The sequence below is a fragment of the Aphelocoma coerulescens genome, chromosome 1A (genome assembly GCF_041296385.1).
Source record: "Aphelocoma coerulescens isolate FSJ_1873_10779 chromosome 1A, UR_Acoe_1.0, whole genome shotgun sequence".
NCBI classification, from domain to species: Eukaryota; Metazoa; Chordata; class Aves; order Passeriformes; family Corvidae; genus Aphelocoma; species Aphelocoma coerulescens.
In genome coordinates, this window is record NC_091014.1 from 27,987,910 (window position 1) to 28,004,564 (window position 16,655).

General features: G+C 42.3%; 2 protein-coding genes across 5 annotated transcripts in view; one reads left to right on the top strand and one right to left on the bottom strand.

Annotated features, from left to right (window-relative positions):
- The window catches only part of ZNF277 (zinc finger protein 277), a 46,193-nt gene extending 38,558 nt beyond the window's left edge, over positions 1 to 7,635 (bottom strand). The window contains exon 1 of the mRNA XM_068997396.1: positions 7,567 to 7,635. Coding sequence (XP_068853497.1) covers positions 7,567 to 7,609 — 43 coding nt within the window. The 5' untranslated portion in view covers positions 7,610 to 7,635. The remainder of the gene's footprint in view (positions 1 to 7,566) is intronic.
- Positions 7,636 to 7,840: 205 nt separating this feature from the next.
- Positions 7,841 to 16,655, top strand: part of DOCK4 (dedicator of cytokinesis 4) — a 230,487-nt gene continuing 221,672 nt past the window's right edge. For all 4 annotated transcript variants that reach the window (XM_068997410.1, XM_068997418.1, XM_068997428.1 and 1 more), the window contains exon 1: positions 7,841 to 8,011. In XM_068997410.1, the coding sequence (XP_068853511.1) occupies positions 7,975 to 8,011 (37 nt within the window). In that variant the 5' untranslated portion in view covers positions 7,841 to 7,974. The remainder of the gene's footprint in view (positions 8,012 to 16,655) is intronic.

The window sequence follows — 16,655 nt, forward strand, 5'->3', positions numbered from 1 at the left end:
AGTTGAAATGTATTACAAAGAACAGAAGTGTGCCAATGGACCACTGAAGCCACTGACGAAACACCTACTACAATTTCTAACTTAAAGATCTACTACAGCAAAATATTAGGACAGAATGGCAAACAAGCAGTGATCATGGAAATACTTGCTGGAAAACCAGGTCTTGAGATCAATGATCAGACTATTGCAGCTATAACAGGTACTGCTGTATACCGATGATCTAAAATCTTTTATGATCTTAGAAAAAACCCAAGTCAAATGCAATGCCCTTTTAAGTTACTTCATATTTAGGCTGGCAGTCATTTGACTGTCATAACATGTAACATGCTGTGGAAAATCAAAAAAGGCTCCAGTTGAGCACTCCTGACTTCACACTGTAATGAAGGCATCAAATATGGGTACTCTTTAAGTACAAAGTAACTTGAGCATTCCACATCTGTACAGCAAAATAAGTGTTATTGTTTATACCACAGGACATAAATATACCACCCTACCAAGTGGGGCAGACAAACTCCCTAACATGAAACTGTATTGTATAAATAGCCACACACACTACATTTGTACTCTTTATCATCTGGCATATCCTTATTGAGGAAAACTGCTTGCACGCCCCCAGTTACCTGATCCTACTGTGGAGCAGGTGGGCATCTTTCAAAAATGTGCACATTATACTGCAAGCTAAGCAGAATCACAGAATCATAGAATGGTTTGGGTTGAAAGGGACCTAAAAGACCACCTAGTTCCAACCCACCCTCGGCCATAGGCAGGGATGCCACAGCACAATTTCAGTCTGGTTATGTGGTTTTAGTGGTACTGACTAATATATTATTTAATACCACAATTATCAGGTCATTGAACACTAGTCTTTTTCCATTTGAGTGACTGTAATTAAGTACTGACTGAGTGTAGACAACAACTCTGCAAAGAACCCACACCTTCACAAATACATTTCCCTGACTTCAGTGATACTGGTCAGGATGATGTGCCCAGCTCTTCAGAGGCACAGACTTGCTTTAAAGCTGTACAAAACTTATCACTTTTTTTTCCCTCCCACTTCTGGAATGTCATGTTCTTTCCTGCATTGTGTGAGGCTTTTATTGATGCAATATTTAAAGCTACTTTAAAAAGCCCACAGAATGACATTCAAATGCTTTCAGGCTTTTCTCCTAGTTTCAGCCTACTGGGAGTTTGTGGATCAGAATGTGAAGCAAAAACCTCAGACAGAGGCTGGGAACAACTGCAGTTTTAGGATATAGATGGTCACACAAAGATGCAGAGTTCTAGCAGAGGTTTCAAGACAGGACATGGTGGAAGGAAGCATGGGCTGGGAAAGGTTATGAAGGCTATTTGGACAGACAAATTTAACCTATACTGAAGTTAAAATACTTAATGCTTGTAATTTCCTAATATTTAAGTTTTTTTCTTGCTTTCTTACTGTTTGTATACACAACCATATGCTAGTTTAAACCCTACATCCCTTCATCAAGAAAGCTGGCTGAAGTCTCAAAGGGTGAACTCTATCACCTGGTTATATGACATGCACACCCTGTGGAAGTCATCACTGCTGACAAGAATCTGCAACTCCGGTGCTCTTCCAGAAAACCAGTACTCCACAGTAAAAACAAAGCAGTGAACAAGGTGTTTCAATAGGCATAACAAATTATCCTGGCATTTGTGTTACACCCAGAACATTTAAAACACTTGAAGTACCTCCCTAGCCTATACCTCTGTATCTACATAAAGCATGTCCACATCTATTATTTGTTCAGTGATGAGAAGGCTTTTTTGAGTAAGAATCAGGTATTTGCCAATACAGAAACAGTTTAAGGGTCTTCATCAGTCTGAGGACTGATGAAACACCACTCACTCTCTCTCCACAGCAGGTAACAGAAAGACTGAGCAGAGATTTCAAAGAACTTGAAAGCTTTAACATGCAAACAAGTTACCATGTTTAAGTTGTGTACCTGCTCACCAGGCAGTCTGAAGCAGCTCACTTCTAAATGAGCTCTGGTTAGAGAACAGAAGAGCTGATACTAGGTAGTTTGCTCATGCAGCAAAGCCTTTACTTGCTACTGAGCAGGCAAGAATTGGCTTAGACTACTAAAATGGAATACAAAGATAAAGGCCATCCATCTTTGCTTTTAAGCAATGAAAGTTTTCTGAATTCAGAGAAAACCAAATAGCAAGTCTTTATTGGGTATTTAGCCTTGTGCTAACAGAAATTACACATTCATGCTGAGGTGTGGGGATGCCCCCTTGTCTTCAGATAAAATATACTACACATTTGCAACACAATTATTTGTAAAATTATGGCAGGAATTATGGGCACTTCAGATCTCTATTATCAACCAAAACAATCCATCACTTATTTTATTAAGTTATTATAGCCTGTTCAATGAAATATTTAGTTTCACATGTATATTTTCCCATTGTCAGTTATTTAAGAAATGTGCTGTGAAGGCTAAAAACACTAAAATATTATTGCGACAGTTACATGAAAGGATTTTGCCTTTTTAATTTTCAAACAGAGAAGCACATAAAAGGTGATTTTACAACAATAATTTACTAATTTCCAGTCCTCCAAAAGATCCACTTGCTTATCAGGTAAATGTTTAATATTACTTTGAGATTGAATTTTTAATTAAAAATCACAAAAAAGGCTCTTAAAACATTTTTAAATAATACTGCTTTAGGAGATGCATTCTGGTAATCGTATTAAAATAGTGTTGCACTTCCAGAATTAATTAGTGAACCTGTCCTCCAGGTGTAATTGCTAATTGTTCAGTTCACAATGATTAATCCGCATCAAACCAAGATCCTTTACAGAGCTTATAATGCCTACTAGTAAAAGGAATCTCTTCTCTCTCTCTCTGTACAAAATCTGTAGTATGGTGAAAGCCTCAGGTCTTGAAATCCTCTACTGCACACAAAGATTCAACCTGAGAAACAGACCACCATTGTATGGTATCCCGGATGCTTGAAAGTGCCCTGTGGGAAAACAACTGAGGATAAAACCACATGTGTGATCATTTGGAACTGGTGGGGGCTTTTAAGGAAGGTGCTGAGCAGGATATCAACCTCTAAACCCATGAAACAGAAACGGGCAGATACATGTGGGCAGCTCATCTGGCTAAGGTCTGAGGATCTCTTGTGAATGCAGAGATGAGAAGAGGCAGCTGTGTGCTCGGGCAATGGCTGCTCTGTCGTCTTGCTGGAGTTTTCACCCAGGGACATGAGCAGCCAGCAGCTCCCCATTCACCATGCATGCTGTGGATATTTTGGAGAGGAAGGAGGTAAAGCACTCAGTCTGATCTGAATAGGAGCAGTAGTGTAAGGAAGCAGGGGTTGGGAAGGCACCTAGTTCACCACTATTTGGCTAAGGACTATTCAGTAAAAAAGAAACAACAAATAACAAGGAAAGTGGTAGATTACACACACACAAATATTAATGAGCAGGTGAAAACAGAGACAGTAAGTTGTCCTTGTCAATATGGGAACTAATGCCATTAAAGGAACTACTCACACACATACTTCAACGGGGTCAGCATGAACTCTTGTCACTGATGTGAAAGGGGAAATGCATGATTATCATATGTACTATGGTATTTTTGAGAGTGTTTGTGGATGGGATCAGAAGGTGTTTGTGGGATTTTGTATATTTTATAAGGAATTTAGCGGAGAGGACAGAGAAAAGGAAGGGGCAGGGGGGCAAACACCAGGCAATGGAGATGGGGAGTGGAGGAAAGAATAAAAAGGGCAAGTTGCATTTATACAGTGGATAAGCTTCTCTGATTAAACCCTGCACCTGATCACCTCTTTTCCTTCTTACTAAATCCTTAACTACTTTTTGTGTAATTCACCCTCTATTCTATGTGTGATACTGCTGCAAAGCCGTAAGTGCCAGCAACTGCAGAAGATGCTGCAGTTCTCAAGGTCTGCAGGTCCAGGAACCAGCAACTGGAGGGACAACAGTGTATCTATGTGTAATTCAGAGAAGTCCAGCCAACAAACTAGGACATTTTTCTACTATTTGAGGGATTCATGACTGTGGGGTTCATATGAGACAAGGGCCAATGTCTGCATCCATTTTGATAGCCAACACCAAGTTGCTAGCAAAAAGGAGGAAACCTCCATGCAGGGCAAGGGGGTCCAAGCACAGAAGTCAGAGAGGTTTACAGGACGTCGTAACGTTCACGGGACCCACAAATGCATCTGTCCTGAATCAGACAGTGAGGGTGCCTACAGTGTTTTCACTAGTGCACTTCAGTCCTAATCAGTCTTTGCCACCCCAAACGGGACTCAAAACTACCATCCTCCTTTACCCTCCACATCTTGAGAACTGGCTTTAAGGCAGGGCACAGCCACATAAATTGCTGCTGTTGCCATTTTCCTCACTGCCTGGCTCTCCCAGGGGAAGGAAATCCAAAGGGAATAAGAGGTTTCCCTTTCTTCCTCAGGGGTCACTGCTGGCGAATTCCTTTAATCAGTCCTTCAGAAGGGCTACCCTGATGCATGCATGAGCTTTGCCTAAGGTGTCCCACAGCACTGTACCCTCTAATGTAGCTTGGAGTAGCAAATGTGAAGGACTATGTCACTACAATACAGTTGGCAGGAGTTACTGATAACGTGGGGATGTAATTTAAGAACCACTTGTCAATTCCCCACCCTTATTGTCTGAGCCAGTGGCTGGGTAAGCGGCCCAAAGTCCAGAAATGGACATTGAACAGACTTAAAAATCCACACTGATACACAAGCGGCCTGTGAACAAGGGAGCGTTTTCAAATCTAAAGAGGAATGCATCCATTAACCTGGATGGAGAAATCTTTTGGGTCTGAGAGTACATGGGACTGCCTTTCAGTCACCAGGAAAGAAGAAGCCCTGCATTCCAGAGTCCACTGCGTTGCGCAGCTCTAACAGCATCCTTAACAGAACGTAAGAGTTGAGCAAAAGAAGTAATGCCTGCACTATCAGGAACCAAGCAGCTTTCACTGGAGTATCCTCTAGGTAGAACAAAAAAAAAGTAGATGTGGGAAGACCAGTCAAACTTTAGTTTTCCACAGTAAACCAAATATTCTTAAAAATGGAGTACAAGAGAGAGATGTGGAAGGAATCAGAATAACTTGCTGTGCTCTGACATGGCACACCCCAGCAGCATGTACTCAAAAGCACTGGAGCACAAGCACCTTGAGTAGGAAACCATAACTGTCAGACTGATGATGAAACACTGAAAAACACACTTCCAGAAAAAATACTCATTTTAAAATCCATTGACAGATGCTGTAAGAAGTATTGATGCGTAGCATAATTAATGCAGACTGAAGAAACTGTACTGTGGACAGTGATATATTTATTAAAAGTCACTTGGTGAAGGCTGCTGGAAGGAACTAACTAGAAAGCAACACTGTCCTGGATTAGAATATAAAAGCACAGGCTTTCCTGTAAATATGAATCAGCAAACCAGGAAATTGTATGTTATTTAATTTTCCTATATGCTGTCTCCAAGTAAGTGACACACCTCAGGTGCACATGCAAGTACCAGATGTTGCTAGAGAGAATAGTTTTGTAGAAATTAAACATCTGAATAAATAAGGATTTTGTTCAGAGGCAGAGAAATAATAAATATTAGCGTGGGGTATTTCTTTGCCCAGAGACAATGTGATTTATACTCTTAAGGTACCTCGACCCTAAGTGACTGTGTTCTGAACAAATAATTTTGAAAAGGCTATTTGAGCTATTGGGTACTCTTGTCTTTGTGCAAGGATAGACTGTTCATGCTGAAGTCAGTCACGGTTAACATGAGAGGAGACAGCAGTCACAAGGCCGGGGCAGAATTTTATGACTCCCAGCCAGCATGTTGGCAGACTTGTCTTATGGAGAGATGAAGCACCTGGACATACATGGAAGTCTATAGGCTGACATAAAAGTTAATTTAGCCTGACACCTATTATTTTGATTTTCAACAGTAATTTTTACATAATTCATTACCTAGAGACTCCAAATGATCCGCCAGAGGATGCAAAGTGAATTTGGGAGCAAAGACAGAGGAAGTCCACTAGTCCTTTCAATGAGTGTGCTCAGTAAAAGAAAAACAGCATAGGCCTCTGAATTTACATGGAATAAACTGTTTTTTCTTTGAACTGGTGCCAATGTCTTTACAAGAGTTACCTGAAAAAACCTCAGGGTAACCTCATCATCTCTAGTAGTCCACAGACCTATGTATACACAGAGAAGTTGCACAGACTCAGGCACATGCTCTTTCCAATAACTAAAACAGCACAGCTTTGATTCCAGGTGCAATTACACCAGTGTGGAAATGCTCTAAAAGGGTCTGGCTTTTCATGTATGAGGTTCATGCCAACGTACTGCAATGCATAAATAAAGCCAGAGTACTGCTTTAACTACTGGCATAAATTGATATTACTTTTATGAATAAAATAAGGGCACATACTAGAGAAACAACACAAATGTCACTTAAAAGACCACTCACTATCAAAGGCCCAAACACAGAATAAAAGTGCTCTAATTCTAGGTTTGAAACTCCCTGCTTGCACATGACTTCCTTTCATTGTGTCCTTCACACTATTAATGACTTGAGGGCAGAAGTTAAAAGCCAACCTGAACTGAAAGCTACTCTCTTAAGAATGAAAACATTAAACTATATTTTCATTCAGATCAAACCAAATAAACCCATAAAATCTCTAGATAACCACTTCAGAATAACAATTTGATCGGAGAACACTTTTCTAAAACCAGGGATACCCATCTTAGAGACAACTTGTACCTGGTAAGGCCTGCAAAGTAGTATCATTATCACCGGTTTTTCTCCCTTTTTTCTGCCTGTGCCTTTCCACAGGACCAGAAGATACAACCCAGGCTCTTGCTCCTGACTCACAATACCCAGGTCTCTCTTAAAAGGACCAGAGTAGCCTGAGGATTTCTTGCCGTTTAGCTACGGTGAGCTCTAGCTAAGCTCCTTCCAGAAGGGTGCAGACATACAGACTTCTCGACACAAACCTGCTGCTCTTGCTGCTTATGGTACCTGGCTTATCCCTGCAGTAATTCCCCACGGTCCATTTGTGCTCCTCGCTGTGCACCGCCTGCTTTGCATTATCTCTGTGTATGTGTGTGTTGACAAACGGATTTATGTGAGAAGCCAAAATGCCGCCCGGACCATCAGCTCCACGTCCCACCGCTCTGGCACGCTGCCGGCATCAACTCCCTCTCCACCTCGACACGCTGTTGGAAACTCTCCCTGTCCCCACACTTCCGTGTGCCAAACGTGGAACGACTAGCATCAGTAGGACCAGAGCGACTCACGTCCCGGTGACCAGCGGGAGACGGGTACGGGGCTGTACGCGGCTCTCCGCGGAACTCCGCTCCGACGGGCGACAAGTGAGCCCCACGGCACCGGGCCCTGGCGCTGCCGGCTGCCCCCCACGTGTCAGCCGCTCCCCAGCCCACGGATGGCTGCGCCAGCCCCGTCCCACCGTCCGAGCCGGGATCGCGGAGCGGAGGGGAGTAGGGGAGCGCAGTGCGAGACCCCCACGCCTCCCGCAGCGCACTCACCTCCCCGCGCCGGCGGTCCCGCAGCCCCGCGGGACGCGGCCATTCCGCCGCCGCCGCTCCGCCCGCCCCGCCGCGGGGCGGCCCCGGGAGCCGCGCTCCGCCCCGCTCCGCCCCGGCGGGGAGCGCGGGGCCAGACGGGGCTCGTAGTCTCTCCCGCGGCCGCGGGCGACGAGGGGCGCGGCCGCATCGAGGCACTACGTTCCCCGGCGTGCAGCGGGACAGGGAATATAAGTGGCTGGCGGCGAGCGCGCTTCAGTTAGTCCGCCCGCCCGAACAATGCTTTCGCCGCCGGGGCCGGGCAGCCGCGGCTGAGCGCGGCGGGAGCCCCGGGCAGCGGACGCGCTTGCCGGCCACCGCCGCTCCCCGCGGAGGGGCTGGCGGCGGAACGGGCGCTCGCACGCCGCGAGCATGTGGATACCCACGGAGCACGAGAAGTACGGCGTGGGTGAGTGAAAGAGAAGGCGAGCGGGATAGCGTGGGGGCGAGGAGCGGCGCTGCCGGCGGGTAGCGCATCCCGGGCAGAGCGGGCTCGCCCCGCGGGGCGCTGCTGTCGTTCCCCGCGGGAGCGGAGGCAGCGCCCTGCGCGTGTGAGTGCAGCGATGGGGGCCGAGGTCCCGGCAGGGCGCGGGGGAGCGGCCCCTTCCCCGGGGGCACAACAAAGAGCGGCTGATGCCTAAGCCGCGGCTCCGGCGTCTCCCGCCGCTGCCAGGGCAGGGGTCGGTCCCCCGTCTCCAATGCGGGCGCTCGGTTCTCCTCGCTGGCGCTGGGTGAAAAGGCTGGCGTTTCATGGGGAACAAAGCAGCCTAAAAACATATCGCTGGGAGCGGCGATCCGGTGGGACACGGTGTCCGGCGGCGGCCCGGCGAGGAGCGGCAGCGCGGCCGCGGGCATTGTTCGCGCGTCGGGGGTTTTGTCGCTGCTTCACTGGAAACCAGACAAAGTGTCGCTTGTGAGAGCCGCGCTGCCTCGCCTGTTTGTTCCCCTCTGCCCGGTGCAGGGCTCTGAAGCCCGCGGGTTTGACTTGCGGAGTGATCGGAGAGACTCGCAGTGATTTTATTTTTCTTGGCACCGCCTACGCCAACACCGGCCGCTCGTCCCGGACAATGGCCCCCTCTGACACGGGTGTAGCTGAACTGTTGTACAGACCTGCCGGCGTAGTAGGCAGCTCTCCGTGTGTTTACGTCGCGTTTGAACGCGGAGTTGTTCATATTGGAGAAAAGCGGGAGGAGCGCGGAGCCCTCCTTTGTGTGTGTGTGTGTGTGTGTGTGTGTGTGTGTGTAGCAGCGCTGTGGCGAGCCGAGAGCGCGGGGCCGCTCCGTCCCATCTGGAGTTGAGCCCAGATGTTGCCGTCTTCCGAATGCTAAATTACACAGATCATCGATGGGTTTTTTTTTCTTGACTTCTTTATTTGTCAGGTCACAGCTGGGTTGCAAGATATTGATTACTCCTGCCACCCGCCTTTCTTTACGAGGATGGGCAAGAGGCTTAAAAGCCACTCTGGGACTCCCTGGAATGGCATGCTGGATATTAGCAGTCAAGTATTTCAAGCTGCAGCCCTCCTCTCTGTCTATTTGTTGTTTATTTTTATTTTCGAGTCTAGTATGCTATTTCACAACTGAAGCATTTCCACCCCCTCCCCCCCGGCATATGAGCTAAAAATCTCTATCTTTCTTATACTGAAAACAAGCAGATAAACACTGTTCCTCCTATTTGAATAACTATCCCATCGTTGCTAAACAGTTAAGAGATATCCCTTAAGTAAGCTTTTCTGCGTTTAGTAACCCTTTTCAGGTACTTAGAGGTGAATTGCTCTTCAGCTCTGCCTTGCTTACCAGGGCTGGTGTCACTGAAATTTTACTCCTGCTAAAGAAATGCAGTTGCAATTTCTCAATAGAGAGCTTTCTTTGGATCAACCAGAAAATGTAGTCCACTACAAAGATTGTCTTTATTTGTGTAAATATAATATAGTCACAAAAAAGATGCTTATTCTTATTTAAATTCATTTCCTGGTTTTCTGTGATTTGGATTCCAAAGGCTATTCAAGATAGTAACAAAAAGCCACTGTTCAAATTGGTTTCTCTGTATCCCTAGGATGGGAATGATATTATAGTTCAATATGACTATTGCAAAATGATGAAATACTAACCTAAAGTAATTTAATTTTTCTCTTGGGCTGCTTTTTATACTGTGTGCTCACTCACCTGCATGATGAGTGCTGTCTGCAAAATCTTCACACCCAATTACCCTGTAAGCTATTGTACTATATAGCTGTGGGAGGGGAGGCAGGAGAAAGGGTTGTATTTTGCTGTATAATTATTTAAACTTTATATTAAGTGAACCTCATAAATCAAACTTGCATTTTGCACCACAGACCAGCTTACGTGTTTTCTTTTTTACTGATGGGATGATTACATTTCCAAACAGCTATTTTAATATTTGTGTGTTTATCTGCTCTGGTAAAATAGGTACATTAGGAAACCCCTTTGAGAATCCCGATTAGTTGTACCAAGCATATGTATCCTTTATACAAAGAGCTCAGCACTTGCCTCAACATCAGACCTCATCTGCATTTTCCATCTGAATTTTGCAGCACATGCTGTGTGTTGCACATTTCTACTGTGATGCCAAAATGGATGAATAACCAGACAACAGCCACCTGGTTGCACTGATGGGTTGCTGGTAACCAGGTGGCTGTTGCTCACTTGCACAGCCTGACTGATCCCACTTTGAGGGGTAGGTAATACGAGTCACAGTCTTCTACAATTTTTTGAACTTCTGCCTGCTAGCTATTGATAATATCTGGTTGATTTTTTTTTTTTTTTTTACTGAGCATGTTGCTTAACTCTGAGTTCATTTACTAGTAGGCAGACAGCTAGTTCATTTCATGGTAGACATTCATGCTGATATAAGGAGAACATTACTACACTTTTATGTGCCACCTTTTGTACTACAGTTGTGTGTTTTTGTTTCCAAGGCTATAGATTTTGTCAGCTATGTTGTCATATCCCTTAGGATGCTAAAAGTGAAATAAACACTGGAATATTTCTGGTATTGAGAACTTGCTTTGTCTGGGTTTTGATACCTGTATTTTCAGAACAGAAGGTTGAACTTGTGTATTTCACTTTGAAATTACATGTTTTGAATCACACCTTCAGCTGTGGTGTCAAACCAGCGATGGCATTGTACAAAGGACCCTGTGATCAGTTATGTGAAGCATTTAGCACAAGGTAGGCTGATGAAAGGGTTGGAGAGGTAAGATTATTTTTTACTGTTAATAGTGTTTAAATCTGGTAGATGTCAAATGGAGCTGACTTATGTAAATGCTGTATGCTGATCCATGTGAATTCAGAGCCCAAGAGAATCACAAATTCATTTAGGTTGGAAAAGACCTCCAAGATCCAAAGAGTCTAACCACTGACCAATATTGTTTAGAACGATAACCAAACCCTTTGTTAAAATGAGTCATTTAAGACTGCATAGCTTTGGATGCTCTGCAGGCAGCAAACCAGTAAGTGTAGCTTTCAAAAGTGACTCTTACTGGTTGGTTCATGCTGGAAACTTTTAGCTGCAATAAATAAATCACGGGACTACATAATTACCTTATAGCTGCTGTTTGGAATAAAGATACAAGTTCTGTTTCATCCTCTATATTCAGGATATCTTTCTTTTTGTCTCACCAGATCTGCATATTGCCATATCATCTGATTTCTTTGATTTACCTGAATCTGTAAGGGTGCAGTTATCTTCTCTGCAAAGTAGGCAATTTATGCTTTTTCACTGAGCACAAAGCTTCTCAGTATTTCTCTGGAGGGCATTTTTTGGATTAGGGTGGAAAGATTAATTAAGGAGAATGATTAAAAACAGTTGCTGAATGTATCATCTAATTTATAAGCAGAATGATATTCCACATGCTGAAGTCGTTCTGTACAGCAAAATACACCAGTTTAACTCTGCCAAGTTGAAGTTGATATTTTTAGTGTGGTTAAGCCATAAATGTCCCTTTCTGAGGGGGGCATGATTTGGGCATCTCCTAGTTTATAGATGGAGAAGTGTAAGGTTCAAATGACTTTGTACTGTAAGCTGAGGTTCGTAGGAGGGGGCACGTTAGTTGATCACAGGAGCAGTATTGACTTGCACATAGACAAAAGCCAATCAATTGGCTTGTGTCCTGTTCTGAGTTGCAGCCAAACTAGTCTTGCTAACAGTCCTGTCGAAAGATAGCAAAGATGTCCTTATCTCCATGCTGCAATCCCTTTTTGACTGCCAGCTAACTTTACTGTAAATTAACTTGGTTTGTTTAGCTCAACAGTATCTCTGTCAGTAACATGCTATAATGTGTTTTGTTAAACATAAACACTTCATTAGCCTTTCTTGTGTGCCTCTTCAAACAGTACAAATAAAGCCTTCAATCAAGCCTTATTTCCTCCATTCCTCCCCATTAATTGTGCTTCAGATTTCTATGTGGAATTCACTTTGTATTTTTGTCTTAGACTAATATTGTCACTAATAATGAGTGATATCCAAAACTACTATCAAGCTCTCTAAATAACTATTTAGAGTTGAGGCAGGGCAAAACATAATATATTTGTGGGTTCATTTAACTAAGGGGCAGTTGAAGGGCGATTTTTGCTTTCCAGTTACAGCTTGTAACTGTTTGTGGGGCTGGTCACCTGCAAGCAAGTGAAGGTGAGGTACCATGGGGCTCCAAGAATGAAGCTAGCAGGATACCGGTGCTCCTTTCCCTCACTGGGACAGTGGGAGTCCATTATGAAATCCTCCCTGAGTTCTAGCTAGCCGAGATAGCAAAGACCCACACATTTTCTACAGGAACATTTTTGACACATGACACATTTGTCATGGAGGCTTTTATATAGATTTAGTATGTCAGTCAAATAAAGGTGATATTTTTTTCTAGTCTTTTATATAAGCAGTAACTTTCAATGTCTTTAAAAAATGGAATTAACCTGCAGTTTTTGGACAAAAAAAATTGCTAACTGTTCTGTTGGAGAGCAGAATATGAAGGTTCAGATTCTTAAGTAATTTTTGGTCATAAGACTAGTCTTAAGTTAAACAAATAAAGTGGTGAAATTTTCTTTAAATAAGGCTAGATCAAGATTTTAAAATGGTTTTTAAACAGCTGCCTCCAAGAATCTGTAGTCTTCCATATGGATGTGTGATGTTTTGAATGTCTTCACTATCTCCTAAGGACAGCTCAGAGCTGGCTGGCTCATTAACATGTTACATAGTGCCCTTCAGAAATCTAATTTTTCCCATTCACTACATATTTGGAGCTACTGGGGAAAATTTCTGAAGGCGGAGGTTGTTTCATGGTTAGCTGTATACTGATGATGCTGTTTTTCTTCCCCTTTTGCTGTATTGAGGGTTTTTTATTACCATTCTCAGTGTTGGACTTGGGAGGCTACTAGCTGGGGTGGATTTATCCAAAAGGTGATGGAACAATGGTGAATTAAATGACATAAGCCATGAAGGTGAGAATGTGTTCTCCCTGTGGAAAGGGAGAATTTTTTTTTTTTTAGTCTAACATAGGCTAATGTAATCTGTGATTGCTTCTGTGCACTCAGGCAGCATGTGATGGGGTCACTAACTTCTCTGTCAAGGAAGCTATAATTGGTTACTGGACTCCTACCATGCAGATCTCAGTAGCTTTTTGCACTGCTTGCAAGAGTGTCTGCCATTGACTCATCTTGCTTCCCTAACTTACACCCCAGAAAGGAAACTTCTGAATAAAATAGGGTTTCATGTTTGCAGCCTGGTACAATGTTTTCTATGATGTTCCATAGTTCCCAGCTTGTTTCTGAGTGTAATTCACTGTGTAGGTTTTGGTCTATAAAGTTCTCTGTAATTTGAGTTTTGGGATTGGGGAAAATCCTGAGAAGAGCATTTGACTGCTTGGGTCATTTGTGACACTTGAATGTATTCAGCAACTGAGACAAGGCACTTTGAGCAGACAGTTTGCACCCCTGGGATATGTCTTACTTGCACCCCTGGGATATGTCTTACTTAATTTCTTTAGTTTTGAGAGACTTGGTGTTGTGGTTTTGGTTTTTTTTTTTAAACTGGATTTGTTGGCTCTGTGAAGGTAGCGTGGAACAAACTTGATAACCCCTCAAAGCCTGGTTCTTCACAGAAGGGTTGAAATGCAAAGGTTTTGCTTAATTTTCGGTCTGGAATTTGTTTTGTTGCTGTGGGATTTTTTTTTTTTTCTGCATGTAACTGTACATCATTGAGTAACCTTTTGTTTTGCTTTTCTTCATTTTCTTGCTATCTTTGAGGTGATCGTTGTCCACTTCCCAGTGATTTGGAAGCCAGGTGACTAACTTGGAGGGAAACGTCCCTTTTTATTTATTTGTTACATGCATTTAATTTGTCTTAAATGTCTCTAGCATTATGTAATACAAATGATTGATTTTGAATTTTTTTTTCCCCTGAAGGTCATCAATAGAAATACAGAAAAATGTTAAGGAAGAGTTTTGAGAGATTTAATCTGTACTGCTTTCTCAAGGCCCAGCCAGCTCTAGCTGTCACTTCTGAAGGATATTTGCCAACATGTTTTTTTAAATGCTGATAGCAGGGCATCTACAACTTCTATAGTCAGTGCTTAGCACTCTCACTACTAGTAAGTGTTTAGCACTGGACCAGTTTTCCTCTTGAACATATCGTATCATTATGTACATATGAAGACTTTCCAAGACTTTTCCTTTTATGAAACAGCTCCAGTTATTTCATTCTTTCCTTGTAAATGATATGTTCTTATCTTTGACCAATTGATCCATGTTCAAAACTGGACAGGAAAGCTTTATCAGGTAAAGCAGGAGAATCTTAGTGTGTGCTTTAGGTGATGTGTCTTGTCTGCTTGTCATTCCTGGTGTGACATTTGTTCCTTTTGCAGTAGCATTGCACTGACTCATGTTCAGTCGGGAACTGCTAATCAATCCTTCAGATCCTTTTCCGGAATTCGCTTGTCTAGACGGTCGTTCCTCCATCCTGTATTTGTCAGCTGATGATTTCTGCTTATGTATCTTAACTGAATGACACTTCTCTTCGATGCTATTTATTCTGTTTGTCAGCCACACTGACTCCCAAATTTCCTTTCTCTCATATGCCTGTTGGAAGCACCTTGTCTGACAGGTTTCAGAGGTGCTATTTAGGAACTGTTCTCACTAGCAGAAGCAGATCTTGTTAAAAGAAGCAGTGCATGATAAGCAACCAAAGATGCTTGGATGCCACAATGATTTGCCATTAGTTTGCATTTGTATGTTTAAAGGGATGTGTTTTTCAGATCTTTACGATGACAAGAGACCAAAGTGATAGCTGCTTGCAGTTTCTCTTCATAATTTGTTTTTCTAGTTACTCAGAATTTATGTTCCCAGTTATATAGTTTAAAGATGGTATGATAACTTGTCAACTTTGCATTTTTGGGCACCTGAAATGTTTTGTTTAAAAATAATGCTGATCTAACTTCCAGATGCTCAAGGGTGAATAGGAGAGCTGCAAACAGTGCAGCTCTGAAAGCCACCTGTGCTATAGGGACAAAGAAACAAGCTTGGATTTTGCAATCTGTCATGCATTGTGCTTGCCATTTTTAGTTGTTTTGAGTAAGAAGGTAGGATAAAATCTAATTAGTTTTGTAGTATTAGAAAAACAAAAGTCTTATTATTATAGAAGAAACCCCTTGCTGTTACTGGTTGCACCTTTTATCCTTCTTCAGTTAAGGAACCAAGTCAACCTATTTTTTTCAGATTCACATGCAATTACTTATCTACTTTAATAGTAGCTACTGAAGTTATTATGACTAAAAGTGTACTCAGGTCTCTAGTACAAAGAGTTTTGTTTTCTTGATAGTTTGTGTGTAGAAAACCAGACTAGTAGATGAGGTAATAAACCTGAAAATGGGGTTGTTAATCAGCAAGTCTCACAATAAGGTGTTTGAGGAATAACTTAAATTTATTTCAGTTTTGATTTTTGTGTTACTTTATTTCAAGTGTGTGTTTTTGTGCTTTCAGGGCTCTGGAAGTAGGTGGTGGCTGGTCAAATGCAGTCAGTAGCTAAATCATGTGCTTGTTCAGTCCTTTCTGCAGCAGAGAAGAAATGTGATGCTCTTTGAAATCCATTGCTTGGGATTTCTTGATTTGATTTTAGTTGTAGTTTGCACTGAACTTATGATTTTTGAGTTTTATTTAGAAATGCAAAATAAATCCTTAACTATGAAGGTGTTTACTGACACATTTTCATGAATACTTTTCATGGAGTAAGTGGGAATCTACATACACTGTGGATAAGAGATGATAACTGCATAATAGGGGCTCTTCCGTAATAGAAATTACGGAATTCTGTTTAGTTGTTTTTAGTGCAAGGCATTTTCTTTTACTATCATAAATCATTTACTCTGAAATAGGATAATATTTTATTTTTTTGCAACTCTTTGAAATTACAGGTTACAGTGCAGAAATTAAATGATTACTCCATAAAGTATTATTTTAACTTTTCTCCAGAGTGGTGTGGTGAGGTGAGTGTGTACAAGATGTTGGGTGAGTTGGGACAGGACACACCAGAACTTCTCATGCTTTGTCTTGTTCCATGGGGATAGATGCAAGGTAACTCAAAAATTTGTATATTTCATTATTTTTATTATAGAAACACTAGTGGGTAACAGCTTGATCCTTGATCAAGCAGAAGTTATGTTATAGACTATATAAGTGTGCAGTAGTTGTACTTTCATGAAGTAGCATTCATGCTTTTGTAGGTGATATTACACATAAAATAAGGACTATTAATTTTTTTTATTTTTTTGAGAAAAGCCTTGTATAAAGATGACTATTGGGTTTTAAGAGTACTGTCTTATCTTTTGGAGAAAAATATAGCATGGGGTAACTTAAATGTCATCATGAACCACTGAATCCGTAGGTACACCTATGAGGAACACCCTCAGTCTTAAGGTACAGTTATGAGCTACACTGCTTGAAACTAAGCAAGATAGAGAAGGGCCACAGGTTTTAAATGGTAGGTTTTTTTGGTAAGTGATAGTGGTAGTTTTGACAAGAAAGTTGGATAATATTTAGTATCTTCAA